Source organism: Myxocyprinus asiaticus, chromosome 15, assembly GCF_019703515.2.
Source record: "Myxocyprinus asiaticus isolate MX2 ecotype Aquarium Trade chromosome 15, UBuf_Myxa_2, whole genome shotgun sequence".
NCBI classification, from domain to species: domain Eukaryota; kingdom Metazoa; phylum Chordata; class Actinopteri; order Cypriniformes; family Catostomidae; genus Myxocyprinus; species Myxocyprinus asiaticus.
Window position 1 is genome coordinate 2,179,791 of NC_059358.1, and position 21,566 is coordinate 2,201,356.

Consider the following 21,566-nt stretch of genomic DNA (forward strand, 5'->3'; position numbering starts at 1 on the left):
AGGCCGCTGTTTGCTTTAGTACAGAATACAGATATGATCAGATGCACGCTCAAGATCTCTTCTGGTTCTCTCTCGTGAATCTGTCGCATGCACAAATAACAACAGTTGTGAAGATGCAGTGATTTTCCAAGGACCTGACATATAATTTAAAGAAGCATATAAAGGTAAGACCCACATGAAAATCACGTTAGCTAGGATAGCTAAAATTAGTCATAAGTGTTCCTTAATTTCGTCGTCCAACCGTCTGTTGATCGTTTTCGCGGGAGCAGAAATTGAAGCTGAGCAACGACCACACGGTACACGGGACGCCTATTGTCGAAACTGTAGTGTGACTTCTCATACATTAGTTGAAACTCTAAAATTGTTGTCTGAAATGTGTTCATGTTCTTTTTTTCTTCTTTGTTTAAAAAAATCCAGATTGTACACATGAAGGCCAAATGAACTGAAAATGTTATGAAGTTCTTGGCGGAAAAGTGCAATGGATAATTTATCTGATTTTGATACTTATTATAAATGTATCGTTAAGAACAGTTCAGAAGTCTGGATGAGGGAGAAATACTGGCAAATGTAACAATTTATAACTCATAGAAATTAGGAATAAGTAAATCAAGACACTTAAATGGTTTAAATCTATTCTTTAAAGCAAGATTTTATTTATTTATTTATTTATTTTATTATTATTATTATTATTATCATTTTGTCATTAAAATCCTCCTTAAGCATAAACATAGAATCACCCATAAATGTTAGCTGGTGATGTTTGACTGTGAATAATGTGCAAGCAGAGGACAGACACTGGAGGCATTAATAATAATAATAATAATAATAATAATAATAATGATGATGAAGATGAGAGCTTGTGATCTACCTATTGCAGTCGGATGTTAATGAATGGTCAGTGTCGAATTAGTCTACATGCTAACAGAATTACATGGCAGAATTTAACTTGGTAGTGTTTTTGAATCTGAGGTATATCCTGTCAGATTTAGATTAATGTTAAGACATAATTCAGTGCATCTGATCTAACTGTATTTGCTTGATGAGAAAATAAACTATTTTCTGTAACAGACAAAGGAGTCACCTGATTTGGTTAAAAATGCTGAGTTGTTCTAGATTTTAACATATTCTGTTTTCCTAATAAGGAGGCACTGTCCCTGTTTTTCATGTTTTTTTCTTATACTGTATATAATCAGAATGAGCTTTATTGCTAAGTATGCTTACACATACAAGGAATTTGTCTTGGTGACAGGAGCTTCCAGTGTACAACAATACAATACAGCAACAAGACAGAGATAATAATAAAAAATAAACAATAATTATACACAAACGTACATACACAGACAGACACACACATACATACATACATACACATACAAATACGTAGTGCAACCTAATACAAATCTGTTATCTGTTATGTACAGTGCAAATGTTTTTTTGTTTTTTTTTCTCAGAGGAATGTAATTGCAGAAGAGGTTGGATGTGTTGGATAAATATAAAAAAGACTAAACTGTGTATTGCACATAGTTATTGCTCAATGGGGCAGTTTAACTGTTCATGAGATGGATAGCCTGAGGAGAAAAAACTGTTCCTGTGCCTGACGGTTCTGGTGCTCAGAATAGCTAATATAGCTACATTATTCAAACACGGTTTGTTTGCATTCAGAAGGCATGATTAAAAGTCTTCGAGAACATATCGATTTTCTTTTGTCTTTATTCACATATGTGATCTTGAGGCAATCAAAAAGTAACTAAAAGTAATCTGATTACATTATTTTCTTATTGAGGTAACCGGATGTTACTGAGTACATTTTTACTAAGTAATCGGCATTTGTAACGGATTGAATAAATTAGGACTGCGTGATATGTTGTGACTAACCGATATTAGTATTTTTTCTTATGTATCGAATCGTATCGGTCAATACAAAAGGAAATAATGCAAAAACAGATTTTCAGCCTTTTGACAATATTGCATCTATATAACAATACATAGAAATAAACTAGGAATGCGTGATATATCGTGACTATATCGGTTATCAGCCGATGTTTTTGAATTTTAAATGTATCATATTGGTTAATACAAAAAAAAAAAATAATGTTTTCTCCCTTTTTCTCTCCAATTTGGAATGCCCAATTCTCAATGCGCTCTAAGTCCTCATGGTGGCGTAGTGACTCGCCTCAATCCGGGTGGCGGAGGATGAATCTCAGTTGCCTCCGCATCTGAGATGTCAATCTGAGCATCTTATCACATGGCTTGTTGAGCGCGTTACCACGGAGACGTAGCACATGTGGAGGCTTCACGCTATTCTCCGCGGCATCCACGCACAACTCACCACGCGCCCCACCGAGAGCAAACCACATTATGACGGCCACGAGGAGGTTACCCCATGTGACTCTACCCTCCCTAGCAACCGGGCCAATTTGTTTGCTTAGGAGACCTGGCTGGAGTCACTCAGCACGCCCTGGATTCAAACTCACGACTCCAGGTGTGGTAGTCAGAGTCAATACTCGCTGAGATACCCAGGCCCCCCGATTTTCAGCCTTTTGACAATATTGCATCAATATAACAATACATAGAAATAAACTAGGAATACGTGATATATTGTGACTATATCGGTTATCAGCCAATATTAGTGATTTTTAAACGTATCATATCAGTCAATACAAAATGGAAATAATACAAAAATAGATTTTCAGCCTTTGGACGATATTGCATCAATATAAGAATATAGAGAAACAAACTAGGAATGTGTGATATATCATGACTATATCATTTTTTAAATGTATTGTATCTGTCAATACAAAAAGGAAATAATACTGTAACAATTAAGGATGGTAAAGAAGGAAGCTGGGACTGGCTTGACAAACACATAGACATTTAATAACACTTTTCAGTGTATAAAGAAACAAAAGCATGCACTGCTTTTCAGCCAGCAACGTCAAATCATAAAACACACACAAGAACGCGGACAAGCTTTGTGCATCTCTCTCCCATCTGCCGCTGTCTCTTCTCCTTATATACTCCCGCCTCCCCTCGCTCTGCCCAGATGCCGCTCGGCTCCGCCCTGCTCACCACAATTACAAAAATACATTTTCAGCCTTTTGGCAATATTGCATCAATATAACAATGTGTAGCTTAGTAAATATCACTTCACTTCTTGTATTGTTCCATTAGCTTTAAAAATAGCTGCTGTCTGCTCAAGAAACCTGGTGCTGACCCATGTCTATTGGAGAATTATAGGCCTATTTCCAACCTTCCATTTGTGGCCAAGATCCTTGAGAGTGTAGTTGCTTCCCAAATTCAGGAACACCTGAAGTCTAACAATCTTTTCTCTTTCAGTCAGGTTTTTGCCCACTACACAGCAGGGAAACAGCTCTATTAAGGGTAGTAAATGACCTTCTCATTACTGCAGACACAGGTTCACTCAATATTGTTCTTCGACTTAATCTTAGCTCAGCTTTTGACACTGTCTTCCATAAAATTCTTCTTACTCGTCTTTTAGCTATAGGCATCTCCAGCACTGCGTATCATTGGTTAGTATCCTATTTGCAAGGTAGGCAGCAGTTTGTCTCAATACAGAGTCATCAATTGCTTCTGTTTTAAGATGAGTCCCACAAGGGTCAGTGCTGGGCCCCCTTCATTTTGTAATTTATATCCTTCTACTTGGTGAAATTATAAGGAAATATGGCCTTAGTTTCCACTGTTATGTGGATGACACCCAGATTTATGTTAGTTATGGTTCATCAACACCATTCCCACCACCCTTATTATCTGCATGCCTCCATGATTTAAGACATTGGTTGGACGCTAACTTCTTGAGGCTCAATGCGGAGAAGACTGAGATCTTGATAATGGGCCCCAAATCATTGGTATCATGCTGTTCAGACCTAACCTTGGATGTTGACGGTACTGCCATTAAGCCCTCTCTCACTGTTTGTAACCTTGGGGTGATTTTTTGATACATCACTCACCTTCGAGGCTCATGTTAATAACATTATAAAGACGTCATTTTTTCATTTACACAATATTGCCCGTCTCCGACCAGTAATCAGTACGAGCGATGCAGAAACACTAGTGCATGCATTCATCTCCTCTAGATTGGATTAATGTATCTCACTCTTCTATGGTTTACCCACTAAGACCCTAAATCGCCTACAATACATCCAAAATTCTGTAGCTAGAGTTCTTACTTCTAGTAAAAAGTCTGCACGCACCACTCCCATTCTGCGACAGCTCCACTGGCTACCAATTATCTATTGCATTCAATATAAGATATATATATATATTTTTTTTTTTTTTAATTTTTTTTTTTATAGTGATGGTACTCATTAATCAACAGAAATATGAAATAAGAAATATGGGAACCATATTGATTTTTTTTATCTGTATTGGTCAGTATTGGATATTTATCAGCTGATATTGCAGATTCAATTGTAAACTCTGCCACTATTTTGGGAGAGTGGTAGATTATGGCAAAGCCCTTTAAAAGCACTACCACTGACTTTCCATTTAAGATGTACTTTAACATGAATTCTCAACAAATTAGTTGTTAATAGATATTAAAAGTCATTGCATAAAATAGATACTTTACAGTAGGTCAGCCAATGCAAAAAACTGATTGTTCAGCAAAGAACATGGACTTTTTTAGTTCAACACCACATCAGCACTGTGCTGTTACTAAAACTGAAGTTGCATAAGTCGTGATGCATAGATGACCGCTCAAAGTTATATACTGTAAGCAGTAACTGGTGCCACAGCTGGATTTATTGTAATTAGGCACTGCATATTAAACTGATCACTATTTCAGGCCAGTAATGTGTGACCAAGCATTGCCGAGTTTGCATTCTTCTGCACGCATTAGAGTTACTTTGCAAATATGCCTAGAGATTAAGTTGAAGTTTAAATGCCTTATCATGCATTTTTTTAAGTATACTGATATACTCATGTTGTTGGTAAAGCATCAGTCTGTTTTAGATTGAAGAGTGGGCGTTAATACAGTAATAATGCCCATCACATTTGCAGAACTGTCAGTGTGATTTATGTTAAAACGTACAGAGCTTCAGATATGTCCAGTCCACATAACAACTGTTTGTGTACCGAGCACTGTAAGCTGTGTCATCTTAGTTCTTTGTCATCTGCCTCTGATTGTCATCTTTTCTTTTCTCCACAGGTACTCGCAATCCCCCCCGATCGTCAACACAGGTGAGTCATGTATTAGCACTGCTACTCATTCCTCATGACAGTACGAGTATCTACTGCATGAATGACCACAAATCCTTATTTACTTGAGAAAGTCCTCAAGTCGTCTTGACGTGGGATATGTAAAACTCATTTTAATGTCTCCCAAACATTTCCAATGCACCTAGACATAATTGCATGTCAACAGTAATGAGTGACTGTCCATCTCGCAAACTTCACCGATGCAGTGGTGTAGGGTTTTTTTCTGGATGTTTGCTATGGCGTTGTTAGGTGGTTGTCGGAGCGTTGCTATACGATTTCTAAAGTTCTGAGTGCTTCTGAGCACATTGCTATATGGTTGCTAGGGTGTTCTGGGTGGTTGCTAGGGTGTTCTGCATGCTTGACAAATCGTTGCTGAAGTATATTTTAACCATACGAGTTACCGACCAAACTTGAATACTCTGGGTTTGGAGTTTATTAGAATCACTAACTCTAAGGATAAGCAAGCACCTCTATTAATGCAACATTTCAAAAAGCTTAGAAATGTTTACAAATGCCACCTGTACATAGGAGATTCTAAATGTAGTTATGTTGTTGACCACAGATGTGATCTTTTAGCACCTGGTCTGTATTAAAGCAGGTACGTTCTTGGACGGCTGTCTGATTGAAAATGTCACTTCATAGTACATTCATTTGATGTCAACAGCTGGTGACATTTTCAGAGCCAATTAGAGACCTGTAGCCGCTGTATTCCCCCAACAGATTACGGTGTGCATTCTAAGCACACTTGACCTTTCAGGTTTACTGTGTGTACAGTAGTACAGTGCAAAAGTCATTTTTAAATATCTCGTTAACTGCGATTCCTCAATAGTGGGTTTGTTAATGTCTGTTTACAATACTAATAACTAGAGCGCAGGTGGCTGACGGCAGTATAACCAAAATCTTTTTTCACAGTATGAGAAATTTTATATTATGGTACAGTATAGTAATAGGTTATTTTGCTGAAAGTTCAACAATAAAAAAGGGTTTGATGATTATAACTGAGTTTGTTGAAACAAAAAAGGGTAAAGCTAACATTATAAAATGGATAGTTCTAGTTGTAAATTCTGATTGGATGAGCCACTTTTGAAGCTGGTGTAATATAGTCGACATATGCACACCTGTGACCGCACACTGGTTCAATTCTATATTAATAATGCATTCATGGGGTCCTGAGTAGCTCAGTGGTAAAATACACTGGCTACCACCCCTGGAGTTCGCTAGCTCGCTAGTTCGAATCCAGGGCGTACTGAGTGACTCCAGCCAGGTCTCGTAAGCAACCAAATTGGCCCGGTTGCTAGGGAGGGTAGAGTCACATGGGGTAACCTCCTCGTGGTCGCTATAATGTGGTTCGTTCTCCGTGGGGCACGTGGTGAGTTGAGCACGTATGCCACAGTGGATGGCGCGAAGCTCTATGTCTCCGTGGCAGCATGCTCAACAAGCCACGTGATAAGATGCGCGGGTTGACGGTCTCAGACGCGGAGGCAACTGGGATTCGTCCTCCGCCACCCGGAGTGAGGCGATTCACTACACCGTCACAAGGACTTAAAAATGCACTAGGAATTGGGCATTCCAAACTGGGTGATAAAGGAAAAAAAATAAAATAAAATCTGGAAATGACGCTGTGGTGGGAAATTTCATGACTTGAATGACATACTGTAAATCTCCTGCGATGCATGTGCACACACTGTTGGACATTGTTGGTAGACAAATTAAATAAATTAGCAAGAGTGTAAAATTTTGTGATAAAAGTGCCCAAAGTTGAAGAAACGGCCATATGCATCATACTGCTCAGCCTGTGATCAAGACTTATACACTTGAATTAAAGCATTTGAGATGTGCACATACAGTATACAGTAGACACAATATTAACTTGAAATATTGACATTATCCATTGACATTGGCTATTAGTAGATGTTTGGAACTGACACAAGGAAAGCTTACACTTCTGTTAATCTTAAGATGCTGATATATCTGTCTCAGTGTAGTTCATTGACTCAGTGCCCTTATAAAGTGTGAAAAATGGTCAATTTAATGCTTTGACAGATGCACTGGTCTCGCACTACACACACAGTTCTGCAGCGAACCCATCCCACTATGTATATCTGAGACGCTATATTCAAATCCCTTTTAAGCTGCTTTCCAGCGGAGAAGAGCTCAGACGGAAACCATTTAGAATACATCGAGTGAATCAGCTGCTGGATGCATTACGTCTGCTTCAGCTGATTCTCACCATAATGTGCAATGAGACTTAGACCACCTTAGTAACTGCAACTTCTTGGCAACCATGCAGAACACATCAGCAACTGTAAAGCAGTTCCCTAGCAACACCATAGCAACTGCTTGGCAACCACTTTGCAATGCATGTGTATTTTTTAAATCAACTTTAAAATTTAGCAGACACTTTTTTAACCTCACGTTCTTGGTGAGAGTCGGCTGACTTACTGTTTTTGGTCATTATATTTGTTTTAATTAAACATCAATCAAAGACTCTTCATAAGCTCGGGGCCTCTGGCTATTTAATAGAATTATTTTGAATTCTGCTTTGATCACAAAGCCTCTTTTATTAATGAGATTCTAGGGTTTAATGAGCAGCTTTTAAACTGAAGTAGTTATTATCCAGGAATTTCATTTTTGGATGTAATGAACTGCTTTAAATACAATGAAGAGTCTGTTTGTTCACTTAACTGCATTTTAAGAATCTGTTGGTAAACTGTTTGAGTCTGTTGACATCACAGTATTAACAAAAATGTCTTTATGAGTAGACGGACCCTTGTGTGGACAGCTGGGGCAACCCAAATCTTCCAAACAATAGTGATGTGGGTGATATTTTGGCACAGATTCATCTGTCACTCAGAAACGTTGCATGACATGCCCTCATCCTTAAAAACAATGAAGAAATGTTACCAGCTTAAAGAAAATACGTCCAAGACTACATTAAAAACAGGTTACGGGTTTGGTATTGTGTTGGGTCGCCACTTGATACTCTGAAATCTGGTACTGAAGCAAAAGCAGTTGTTTTGTCAGATTTAAAAAGCAAAACCCTTTCAGGTTCATTGCCTTAACCAGTTGTTGGAACAGGCTTCACACAGTTTCGTAGTGTCAGGTTGCAGAGAAAGTTTCACCTCCAGTGGGTACATGGTTGTCCAGTCTCAGAATTTATTGAAAATAAAACTTGTTTCTTAAATTGCACAAACCTGACACTTTTAGATGCTCTGTTAAATGTTGTTTGAAAGGAGAGACTTGTTTTGCAGTGGATTCACAGTTTACACCATACAAATAAATGGGAAAATACTTCTGGAACCAAGACACATAAATAGTGGTGGGTTGGATTACTTATGAAATGTAATCTGGTACTGGGGCCAGATTCACAAAACAAGAAGAACATTCTTCTTAACTACCATTTTCTTCTTAATTTTTAACATAAGAAAAAAGCTAAGAATATTTTGTATTCCCCAAAAAATTTAAGTTCTTATATTTTTTTGGGGAGGGGGGAATTTCCCCCCTTTTTCACCCAATTTGGAATGCCCAATTCCCAGTGCGCTTTTAAGTCCTCGTGGTGGCGTAGTGATTCGCCTCAATCCGGGTGGCGGAGGATGAATCCCAGTTGCCTGAGACCATCAACCCACGCATCTTATCATGTGGCTTGTTGAGCGTGTTGCCATGGAGACATAGTGTGTGTGGAGGCTTCATGCCATCCACCGCGGCATCCATGCTCAACTCACCACACGCCCCACCAAGAACGAATCGCATTATAGCGACCACGAGGAGGTTACCCCATGTGACTCTAACCTCGCTAGCAACTGGGCCAATTTGGTTGCTTAGGAGACCTGGCTGGAGTCACTCAGCACGCCCTGGGATTTGAACTAGCGAGCTAGCGAACTCCAGGGGTGGTAGCCAGCGTCTTTTACCTCTAAGCTACCCAGGCCCCCTTTTAAGACTGTTCTTAAGAAAAAACGTAAGAAGCATTCAAATTCTTGAAAAAATAAAATAAATAAAAATCTGTGTAAATAACATAACCCTTAAATAACCCTTGTGCGACCTTCAGGTCATTTTAGTCTTTTTCATTTTTGCTTTTTTGATCATTTTGGCCGTGTTAATGCCAACGGCATACATGTTGCCAAAGGTGTGTATTTTTTGGGGGAATTTTGATATTTCAACCTCAGTTCCTATAATACATCTATAATACACTGTGTATACAAAATAGTCACACTCAGGACCTTCAGGACAAAAATGTCCCCATTGAAACCCATTAAAATTGCAATATTTGATCCCAGTGCCATTAAAGCATAAAATCATGAATTCTATGATATTATGCTTTCATTCCGGAGCCCTGGCTTCAAAATTTACATTTTTAATATTTTCCACCAGATGGCGCCATCTTTCTCATGTTTAGCCTATGGAGCAAATACAAGCTTTTCCCCTATTTTCTGTTTGCTGTATTATAGAGCACTGCAGGACAATTGAATAAATGATGCAGCTACAATTGTGTGGGTGTGTTGGTATGGATGTCAGAGTGTTTTGTTTGTGTGTATTGTGAAATTTGTGTGTGTGTACAAAACAACAATGGCATTATGTATACAAACTGGCATTTAAAGTGTTAAAGGGGCATATCCCAGACTGTGATAATCCAAAAAACTTCCCCTTAGCATTTAGTATATGGGAAATAATTTTTTTGTGTTTGTTTCATAAAAACAAATGTTACGTGGAGATCGCCGAAATAACAACAGGAGTACCACGTGAGCATAAACAATCATAACAAACTGAAGAAGGATGCGATTCATAAAGTAACTTTGCCCTGTGTATGTGTGTGATTGTGTATTTATCCTCTTGGGGCTTGCTGTAGAAAGTGTTACAGAGCTTCAGTGAGAAAATGAGTTGCGTTCAATAAGCACACTGTTCTGTATATGATTTCTACATTTTATTGTCAGTAATCCTCATTTTAGTGTATGAATATCGCGGTGTCGCGTCTGGGGTGGACAGGCAGGTACCTTGTCGCTGGAATCTTGTCGCGTCTGCTATGACGAGGTGTTTAATGACTAAAACTGTAGTCAGTAATGTAATCTCTTGGATTGCATTTAAAAAAATAATCTAATCTAATTGCTTATGGATGTTCTGACCTAATTCTTGTTTATTTGATGTGCATTTGAGTAGGAAAGTTTGTGCCATTTTGACAATGTTGCTAAAAAAATATTCCGGGTTCAATACAAGTTAAGCTCAATCGACGGCATGTGTGGCATAGTGTTGATTACCACAAAAATGAATTTCCTTTTCTTTAAAAATTGTAGAAATCGAGGTGACAGTGAGGCACTTACATACAATGGAAGTCAATGGGGCCAATTTTTGGAGGGTTTAAAGGCAGAAATGTGAAGCTTATAATTTTATAAAAGCACTTACATTAATACTTCTGTTAAAACTCATGCATTATTTGAGCTGTAAAGTTGTATAAATTGTTGTTTTTACAGTCATTTAAGGGTTTTAGGTTTTGTTGACATTGCATCGTCATGGCAACAAAGTTGTAAAACTGGCTGTAACTTTACGCAGAAAAGGTTAGTAAGTGATTTATGACCTAAAATCATGTTAACACATATTGTTTATGTCTTATGTCTATACTTTTGAAACAGTGATTATTTTAACGTTCAAAAATTGGCCCCATTGACTTCCATTGTAAGTGTCTCACTGGAACACAGACTTGTGTTTTTTTGTAAAGAAAAGGAGGGATGAGTCGAAATTAATTTTTGTGGTAATCAACATTATGTCACAAATGCTGTCGACTGAACTTAACTTATACTGGACCCGGAATATTCCTTTAAATGGTTTTAATGAGTACAACGTTTTAAAGGTGCACTCCAGGGTTTCTGTTAGCTGGTAATTACCGGTTTTTGACCGTTAAAATGTCCTAATGTTCGACAAATTCAAACATTGTCGGATACAATGTCCAGTGAAAATATTAACATGATGTGTCAGCAACCCCTTTAGTTGATGCCACATGTGCACAATATCATGCCACCCCAGCTTGCGAAGTCCTAGTCTGCGACTACAGTGCATTATAACCCGCACACTGGCAAAAGCAGCCGTTATTCCTACCTGCTGCGCAGAAGCTTCTCACTTCAGAATCACAGTAAAACAGCCTTCTGAGGGGGCCTGGGTAGCTCAGTGGTAAAAGATGCTGGCTACCACCCCTTGAGTTCGCTAGCTCGCTAGTTTGAATCCCAGGGCGTGCTGAGTGACTCCAGCCAGGTCTCCTAAGCAACCAAATTGGCCCGGTTGCTAGACAGGGTAGAGTCACATGGGGTAACCTCCTCGTGATCGCTATAATGTGGTTCGTTGTCAGTGGGTGGGGCGTGGTGAGTTGAGCGTGGATGCCGCGGTGGATGGCGTGAAGCCTCCACACGAGCTATGTCTCCGTGGCAACGCGCTCAACAAGCCACGTGATAAGATGCGCGGGTTGATGGTCTCAGACGCGGAGGCAACTGGGATTCGTCCTCCGCCACCCGGATTGAGGCGAATCACTACACCACCACGAGGACTTAGAGCACATTGGGAATTAGCCATTCCAAATTGGGTGAAAAGAAACAGCCTTCTGGAGGACAAGGACACCAGGAAGGTTTAATATCTTAAGTTGTAGAGAAACACTGGACACATTTGACCTCACTTTGGCAGCAAAATGTTTTTTTTTTAAACGAAAATCAACTATAAAGAGCAAACTTTTATAGTTTGACTTGGTTGTGTCATTATTAGCCTATATCACATTATTGTGCATAGGTCATCGTGTTACAACTCAAAATAAACACCAAAATGAGATTACCAGATTTTTTCCATTTTGTCCGACAAACTTTATCATTCCCGGACACGTTGGCCTTCTCCAAAATTTCTTAGTGGAAACTCTGGTGCACTTAGTCATTTTTTTCCCACAATAAAAAAGTTTTACTCTTATAGAAATGAATTGTAGTTTTGAAACTTATGTATAAAATCATGAGGACTCACCTGAAATGAGGACTCTAGTCATATCAGTAGCTTTATAAAAAATGTTTTATTCTACATGGGGTAGGGGCGCCCTCATGGGGGCTGCCATTTTGAATCACATGACCAGCTGAAGACTACTCGCTTAATCTCAGTAATCATCTTGTTATTGGACACTTTCACTCTTGGATTAAATTAATCATGGCTGACTGTGAATAGTGAATTTCTACAATGGCATCTGTAACTGAAAACTGTTGATTTTAAATTATGCTTCATCCAGGCCACTAGGTGCCACTGTAAGTCCAAGATGACACAAACAAAAAGTTACTGAGTGCACCTTTAAAAATGCATCTTACTCTGACAGTTTTGCCATTACAAACATCATGCATGTGTGGTAACAGGTTAGACCAGTTATATTTGTGAATTAACGACATTGTCAAATGTTGTCAAAAGGAAAAGCCCATTCATGTTCGTTACTGAAGCCGAGTACAAAAGCAATTTGCGAAACTAAAACTAACTTTACTGCCCTAACGCAATCGGTTCGGCATTTATGTGTGGAAAACCACTCCATCTTCAGTGTAATTATGTCTGGTGGCCAGTATCAGGTCTGTGTTTGCAATTAAACACTCAAAGACTTACCGAACGTATGTCAGCTTTAGAATGAAAAATGTAAAATATTTAAAAAGACGAATAATAGAGATCAATAAATTACGAAAAATGTACTGCCTTTGCCTAATTAATATGTAATTATGTAATCCAATTAAAATGTAATTTAATCTAATTACAAGTACTTGATTTTTGTAATCTGATTATGTAATGCAGATTACATGTAATATGTTACAACACCCAACACTGCACATACATTACACACTTCAGCTTTATTAATATGATTTCTTGCAGTGTAACTGATAACGTTAGGTGTTCTTGTGTTGTAGGTGATCGAGTCTCTAGGCATTATGATTTATAAGGCTCTGGATTACGGCCTGAAAGAGAACGAGGAGCGTGAGCTGAGTCCTCCACTGGAGCTGCTCATTGACCTCATGACGAACGTTGTCGACACAGAGAGCGACTCCTGCCCTGACGAAGGCTACGCTGCCACTGAAGAAGAGGAGGATAATGGAGAGGAGAATCCCGCCCATCCCTGCCGTATCCGCGGCTACTGTGACATCATCAAGGTATTAGAGGCAATTTGGCACCAAATAGCACATAAAAAACTAATAACACAGTCTATTAAGTATGCTTACTACCTACTATATACTGTATACTACCTACTATTTAAAAAAATATATATGTTTTTTCTCCGCAATTTGGAATGCCCAATTCCCACTACTTAGTAAGTCCTTGTGGTGGCGCGGTTACTCCCCTCAATCCAGGTGGTGGAGGACAAGTCTCAGTTGCCTCCACTTCTGAGACCGTCAATCCGCGCATCTTATCACGTGACTCGTTGTGCATGACACCGCGGAGACCCACAGCATGTGGAGGCTCATGCTACTCTCCACAATCCACACACAACTTATCACACACCCCATTGAGAGTGAGAACCACTAATCGTGACCATGAGGAGGTTACCCCATGTGACTCTACCCTCCTTAGCAACCGGGCCAATTTTGTTGCTTAGGAGACCTGGCTGGAGTCACTCAGCACGCCCTGGATTCGAACTCGTGACTCCAGGGGTGGTAGTCAGCGTCAATACTCGCTGAGATACCCAGGCCCCCAAAAAATAGTATGTTAAACAGAATGCATTGTGCAACGACAAACAGTAGCATGCACTTGGGATGTGCACGGATAGTCGACATTCGGTTAACCGTTTGACATGCCACTATTCGAATACCAAAATCACTATTCGGTTATTCTACTCGTGCACTAGAGGTCTTCAACCTGACTTGAACTCGACGAGTTTTACAGCCGGGTTTTGGGTCAGTTTTTCAAGTATAGGGCGGGTTAGGGGCTGTTCAAACATACTTTTGTGTGCTTCTGCACTGTTTTTCTAAATACTGTTAACACGCCCTGGACGAACGTCTTTGACTGTAGCACTCTTTTTGTCTTTCAGCATCTCATGCATGATTGCCGCATTTTTTGACACCAATTAAAATTTGTTGTGCTGCATTGTGCTACGTTCTGAAGAAGTTCAGGTTGCAAAGATGACTTCATGTGACTGTTATGCCATTAAACATGAAGCACCCCAAAGAGGATATTTAACCGCAGCAGTGTGAATCCATGCACGTGAAAATACTTGCATTCGTTGCCTCATGGAAATATGACTATTTTTATTTATTTTTTCTCCCCAATTTGGAATGGCCAAATTTCCAATGCGCTCTAAGTCCTCGTGGTGGCGGAGGACGAATCTCAGTTGCCTCCGTGTCTGAGACCGTCATAGCGCATGTGGAGGCTTCACGCCATCCACCGCGGCATCCACGGACAACTCACCACGTGCCACACCGAGAGCGAGAACCACATTATAGCGACCACGAGGAGGTTAATCCATGTGACTCTACACTCCCTAGGAACCGGGCCAATGTCCTGTTAAATTTATGGCACAAAACTGGCAGATTTGGTTCCCCGAACTTTACCGTTAAGCGCAGTAGCTGTTCTAGCTTGTATGGCGCCTTGGGTGAAACCCACTTCAACACGCCCCCAAAGTTGTTGACTGGGGGTGGGGGGGGTCTGTGTGGGTGCCTCGTGCCACCCCCCCGCAAGATGCCCCCGACGGTCTCAGACATGTCACCCATGCCTAAATCCGCCACTGGTTAAACGTATGATGACAGTGTTTCAGGCATTACAGGATGCCATTAAATGTCTAGAATTTCTTTAAATCTATAAAAAACAAAAAATTTTTAAATGTACCATTAACCACCATAATAACACAGGTGGTAAAACAAAAGGTAACACACGTGACACTAAAATAATGCAGTAAACATTAACTAAACAACATAAAAATGTCAATAAATTATAATCAAATGTGATGGATCACGCAAGGCCCAATTATTGTTTTTAATATTGACAACAGTTTACCATAAAAGTACAAGTATTGTCTTGTTGGACATAATAAATATGAGGGAATTCAAACTTTTTTTATAATTTTTTTTTTATATAATATTTTACAGATTTTTTTTGTCTTGTTAGATATAATATAATTTGTTACTGTAGCATTTTTACATTATTTTTCGAAACATTTTTCTCAGTTTGATTGATTGGCAAATATAGCAGGTCATCCGGGCATTCCCAGCGAACAAAAAATTCACATACAGTATAAATACTAAATACAGTATTGTAGAAATAGTATGCATTGTACTCTAATTTACCTTTGATTTCTATCGTGACAAAAGAACAAGAAGTAAACCAGATGCAATTTTAAATATCTTTCTTGACTCATTATTTGAACAGCCAGTTAGTTAATATAACTAGCCAATTAGTGTAATTAGTTAAAATAGGATTAAAAATGCAAAGCAAGCATAATTATTTCTGAGATGATAACTGGACGCCTCTCTCTGAATTAAACATGCAACGTAAAGAGGTCACGTGACAACAATGTAGCATACTACTGTTCAAAGTGTTTTTTGTATATTGCATACTATTTAAATCTAGTCTCAGAATGAATGTTACTATAACAACATTTTTGCAAACGGACTTTTACGTGCCGCATTCTATGTTGAAATGAATGCTAGAGGCGCTACAACAACTGTGCGGTTTATTAACTTTATAAACACTTATTTTGTGCTCTATTACTCACACACTGCTTTGTTATGCTATCGAAACACTTTTAATCTAACGCATCATTTGAAAAATGAGACATTTTAATGCTTCTCTTACAGACCCACCTACATACAGTATATACATTTATTCTGATGTGATTAACTTGCGTGGTAGCTCACCTGATTGAGTGTTGGACTTGAACTTGGAAGACCACGGTCAAGCAAGCTGACACTTATTTTGTTTTAGGACACTATCGGTGAGGTTTAGGTGTTGGTTTAGGTTAAGAATGTCTGTTTTGTTCACCTCTTATTTGCTTTTAGATCATTATTGGTTAGTGTGGCGCACAGGTGGAACTCGTTCACCACTCATCTCCCCGGCTTCACCCTGCCCAGACGCCGCTCGGCCACGCCCTGCTCTCCACAGTTAGGTTTATGTTAGGGAGGTTTGTTTTACTTTTTAAAACCTCCATCTAATATTCACCTTAAAAACAGCGTCTGAGGGGGTCTGTGTAGCTCAGCGAGTATTGACGCTGACTACCACCCCTAGAGTCGCGAGTTCGAATCTAGGGCGTGCTGAGTGACTCCAGCCAGGTCTCCTAAGCAACCAAATTGGCCCGGTTGCTAGGGAGGGTAGAGTCACATGGGGTAACCTCCTTGTGGTCACTATAATGTGGTTCTCGCACTCGGTGGGGCGCGTGGTGAGTTGTGCTTGGATGCCACGGAGAATAGCATGGGCCTCCACACGCGCTACATCTCCGCGGTAACGCGCTCAACAAGCCACGTGAATTGACGGTCTTAGACGCGGAGGCAACTGAGATTCGTCCTCCACCACCCGGATTGAGGCGAGTTACTACGCCACCATGAGCTTAGGGCGCATTGGGAATTGGGCATTCCAAATTGGGGGGAAAAGGGGAGAAAGCGTCTGATTATAACACCATTTCACTTGCTTTTGGCGCCACCTGTTGGACATTTCACTGGGAAACTGCAGTAAAACGTCTAAAGAAGCACGTAAATTAATTTTGCAAAAATGTTGCTACGGTCACCTAATGTTCATGAGATCAGGCTGACTATTTTAGATACTATTAAAAAAATAATTTTACAGTACAGTATACAGTATTTTCATAAGCAAAAAGTTAAAAGAGGCCGTGCTACAAAATAGTGTGAATATACTCACATCTAAAGGCCGTTCACAATGGAAATTTGCAATATAGCATGGCCTTTAGTGCTCAAGTATGTACTGTATCTGTATACTGCTGTAACTATTTAAAAAGTATTCAAAATAGTATGCAGTATGCAAACTGTTTACAGTGTGCAGTAGTATTTTTCTGGTACACACTCATTCACATAATGCATTTTTCCCTCATCTGCTGTGGTAAATGATCAGGTCAAAGTGTGAGCATTTATGAGTGTGTTTTTTAAGTAACGGTACATGTTTCTGTTTCTGTTGAGTAAGGCTGTTTCACTAATGGGCTGCAGAATGCACAGTCGGACAGTTTGCTGCCAGTATGAAGACAAGAGTGACTCACAACACTTTCTGTCCATTGAATTCATTTATGGCATACTAGGACATTCATATGCTGTATTACAGTTTATAGTGTTTCATTTTCATATGGAAAGCATTCATTCTAACATTGTTTATTCACAACATGTAAATCATTTTTAACATTTGAAATAACAACTGAAACCAGCTGAATAAATCGCTATGTTCTCTGTGTCTGTAGCTGTGCGCCCTCCACCTGCCGACCCCTGCAGACGCACCCGCTCACTATCAGGCCGTGTGTCGAGCTCTCTACGCCGAAACCAAAGAGCTCCACACCTTCTTGAAGAAGATCAAGAGTGCCAAAGAGGTGAGAGGTCAACACATTATGGCCTCATTATGAACCAGAGAATGATTTTTCTTTTAAACCTTTCAGATTCACCTTTAAAAACACAAAGAACCGGACAACACAGAGCTCGAAATGATGCCATGCATGTTCAGATTTACCTATACTTTGTTTGTTTTTTATTCACTGTGTAGTTGCACTGCTTTAACGCTTGAACTGCAGGCATTTTCCATTTGTCCCACTGTGGCAGCAGCTTTTGTTTGGGAATAACAGGCAGCTTTTCGGTACGGTAACAGTAAACCCTCATGGGAACGAGCAGAGCCTGCACAGAGAGACAAATTCGTGAAGGCAGAAAGGCTCATCTTACACTTGATAAAGAGGGTGCATTTGCCCCACAGCACACACGCATTTAGTTCCCGCCCCTTCCTGTCAATAAAATGCAGTGGATAAAAAACTATTTGGACACAAAATCGAATTGCGATTATTTTGAAAAATATTGTGATATGATCAACAACAAAAAATAAATAACATGTTAACAAAGAGCATTTACTGTATAGTTCCCACTCTATTGAAATGTCTCGTTTTGGAAACTGTGTATTCGTGACATCACGGGACATTGCTCAGTTGTATTTACAAGCCCCACGACGTGTCATCGCACCCTTGGCCCCGCCCACAGGCGCTCAGTTCGCATCGTAAACAGAGAGGGAGAGAGACAGACCTAGTGTTACCAGCTATTCTTGAACACCAAAGGGGAACCATCTGGACTATTTTGAAGCTTTATTGCATATACATTACACGGACATCTTTGACCATTCTCATGTTTATCGCATTGCTTTTAAAAGACACTGTGTCAGTTACAGCTGAGAAAAGGAGGCTCCGTTCGGCTTCATTAAGCTGTTCTGCGTCTTGCTGTTCTTAAGCCCATCTGTGCTATTTTTAATTGTTGGTGTATGTAAACAAGCACTAGCTGGACGTCTTTGACCATTTGGATGCGTTTCTGGCGATCTGCATCATGTTTCCCTGTGCTGTGGACTGTGTATGTGCAGCTAATATCAGTCTCGACTGCTTGTGAACCAGTCATAATACGATTCAAGGTTTGCAAAATATGGATGTGTGTGTTTTCTGCATTGTGGATGTTTTATATTCTCACCTCTTCATTTATGTGTGCTTGTGTTCTACATTGTGTCTTGATTTATTGATTGTAATTTGTAAGTCTCACCCATTCATTTCCTATGGCAGGTCAAATTTGACCCAAACAAGTTTAGGAAAAGTTACCAAGCCTTGTACTGCTTAGATTAATCAGACCATTTTTATTAAAAACAAAATTGAATCGGTCAAAAATGACCCAAAGAGTGATTAAGTGTTAAATGTTGACAAAAAGGATTTTTTGCATTGGGACACTATTTTCAGGACAATAAAGCAAATTTTCTCCCCAAATTCTCATTACAGTAATTTAAAAAATCAAATTCACTTAGATGCCATGAAAATAGTTGGTGGTAAAATATGAGTCATAAATTCTTGACACATTGAGATTAACTCAGTTGTTAGGAGAAATAATATACTTGCGACACATCGCAGTTGCAGTAAAATGCTGCTGCATCTAATCATTCTAGAGAAGTCTGATTGGCTCTGCTGGTATTAGAATTTTTGTGTCTGATTCTGATTGAACAGAACCTGCGAAAGATGGAGGGCGACACAGTCGACGATCCGGGAAGGGAGATAAACGAGCTGCAGAATGCTGATTGGGTAAGTGTGTTTCAAAAGAATGGAGACATTTGATTGGCTCTCCTGTCTTTTATTCTTTCTTTCCCAATCACTGTGTTTTTATTTTCACTTATATACTGTATATATAAATATATTATTGTATAGTTTCTACAGGAGTTTCCTCTTCATTTTTACACACTGTGGGGTGACTCGGAAGTCTCCTTTTATAAGTCAGAGACCTCAATATGAACTCAAATGTTTCTCAGATTCTCCCAAGACTAAATGATCTGAGCTATGCTCTCCACATTCATTTTATAGCTCTGTATTCTGAATTTAATTTACCTTCATATAACAGAGGTCGGTTGGTTCACGCACATGTTCCTGCTCTGTTGTGTGGTTGTGTGTTGTCAGCCATGGTTCTGGGTGCAGGTCATGCAAGATTTGAGAAACGGTGTGAAGCTGAAGAAGGTTCAGGAACGGCAGTTTAACCCGATGCCTATTGAGTTCCAGCTGACCCCTTACGAGATGCTTATGGACGACATCCGTGGTAAACGCTACAAACTACGCAAAGTCACGGTGAGTTCTGTGTTTTTGTGGGACCTGTGGATTAATTTAGCATTCTGAAATGTTCATCTAAATTGTTGACTTTCCATTACAAATGATTCATTTGTAAGTGCATTTTTTTCCCGGTGACTTTTAATCAACTAGTGTCAAGGTGATTTTTAGTGGATGTATGAAGTCAGTTCCCCTTAAGTTCTCACAGTGTATGTATGTGTTCAAATCTCATATGCATTTTGTCTCCTTCTCTCTGTTTCTCAGGTGAGTGGAGATATTCCTCCCAGGTTAAAGAAGAGCGCTCATGAGATCATACTGGATTTCATCAGGTCCAGACCACCCCTAAATCCCGTGAGTGCACATTATTTTACCTGCAGTTTATCACCCGTAAATACTTCTAACTGGCCACGAAGCTGTATTTTGCAGCATTTAAAGTATATACTATATATATACTTGTATACTGTATATACAGTTTATATACTGTATAAAATATCAATTTTATTACTGGACCGTTGTAGTGGAAAAGAAAATGCAAATGGATGAAAAGAGTAAATTAAACTACAAAGGAGCAAATATACATCTGTTTATAAGCTACTTTATATAACATGAGTTGACAGAAACAGTTTGTGAGCGCTCGTCACTGCCAAAGCGCGAGTCAACGAAAAGTGTCGTGTGACAAACCTGTTTGAAGAGCTTAACAGAGACACAGTATATGCTCGTCGTGAACAGTAGTAGCAGTAAAAAAGGTTTATCCTACAATAAAGGTGTGTGTGTGTGTGTGTGTGTGTGTGTGTGTGTATGTTTGTTTACTAAGTAGCCAATGTGTCATGACAATCTTTGACAGTGACAACAGAACAGATTATATTTTCTTTCTATACATGGGAGTAAATGTTGACATTTTACAAACTGTACATTTTAATTGTACATTGCGATTTTTAAGAGTGGTGCATTCTGCTGCAGTATATGGCCTACTTATAAAAGTCTGGATATTTTAAAAGCTAAACAACAAACAAAAAAAAAAATTCTGATGTTTTTATGTTTTCAAAGAACCACACTTTTGAAAGAATTAAGCTATATACACGTATCTATATATAATGTTTTATTCTTGTTAATTGCATGTGTCCATGATGTATTAAAGAGCATATTTAGTATAGTCTACTTGCCTCATTAATATAAAAAAGTATTTAAAATCTTTAATGCATTAAATAAATGCATTCCGGCCTGCCAGCTTTCCAAAGTTGAGTATATAGATAAACCGTCTCTTAGTGCTGGGGTTTTCAAACTGAGGTCCGGGGTGCCACAAGGGGATGCTAGGGGGTCCGCCAAAATATTTAGAAAAAATTATATTATTTTTTATATATTATTTTTTATTTTATGTAATTGAATTTATTTAATTGTTTTTATATCTAAAATTATTTTGGCGTACGGGGGGCCTGGGTAGCTCAGTGGTAAAATACGCTGGCTACCACCCCTGGAGTTCGCTAGTTCGCTAGTTTGAATCCCAGGGCGTGCCGAGTGACTCCAGCCGGGTCTCCTAAGCAACCAAATTGGCCCGGTTGCTAGGGAGGGTAGAGTCACATGGGGTAACCTCCTCGTGGTCGCTATAATGTGATTT

At 39.3% G+C, this 21,566-nt stretch overlaps 1 protein-coding gene across 2 annotated transcripts in view; it reads left to right on the forward strand.

The window, feature by feature from the left end:
• Nucleotides 1–21,566, forward strand: part of spire1b (spire-type actin nucleation factor 1b) — a 43,845-nt gene that overhangs the window by 1,862 nt on the left and 20,417 nt on the right. The window contains exons 2-7 of one of the 2 annotated variants that reach the window (XM_051719215.1): nt 5,168–5,199; nt 13,113–13,352; nt 17,591–17,716; nt 19,364–19,438; nt 19,808–19,972; nt 20,216–20,302. In XM_051719215.1, coding sequence (XP_051575175.1) covers nt 5,168–5,199; nt 13,113–13,352; nt 17,591–17,716; nt 19,364–19,438; nt 19,808–19,972; nt 20,216–20,302 — 725 coding nt within the window. The remainder of the gene's footprint in view (nt 1–5,167; nt 5,200–13,112; nt 13,353–17,590; nt 17,717–19,363; nt 19,439–19,807; nt 19,973–20,215; nt 20,303–21,566) is intronic. The other variant, XM_051719216.1, reaches the window with a different exon arrangement.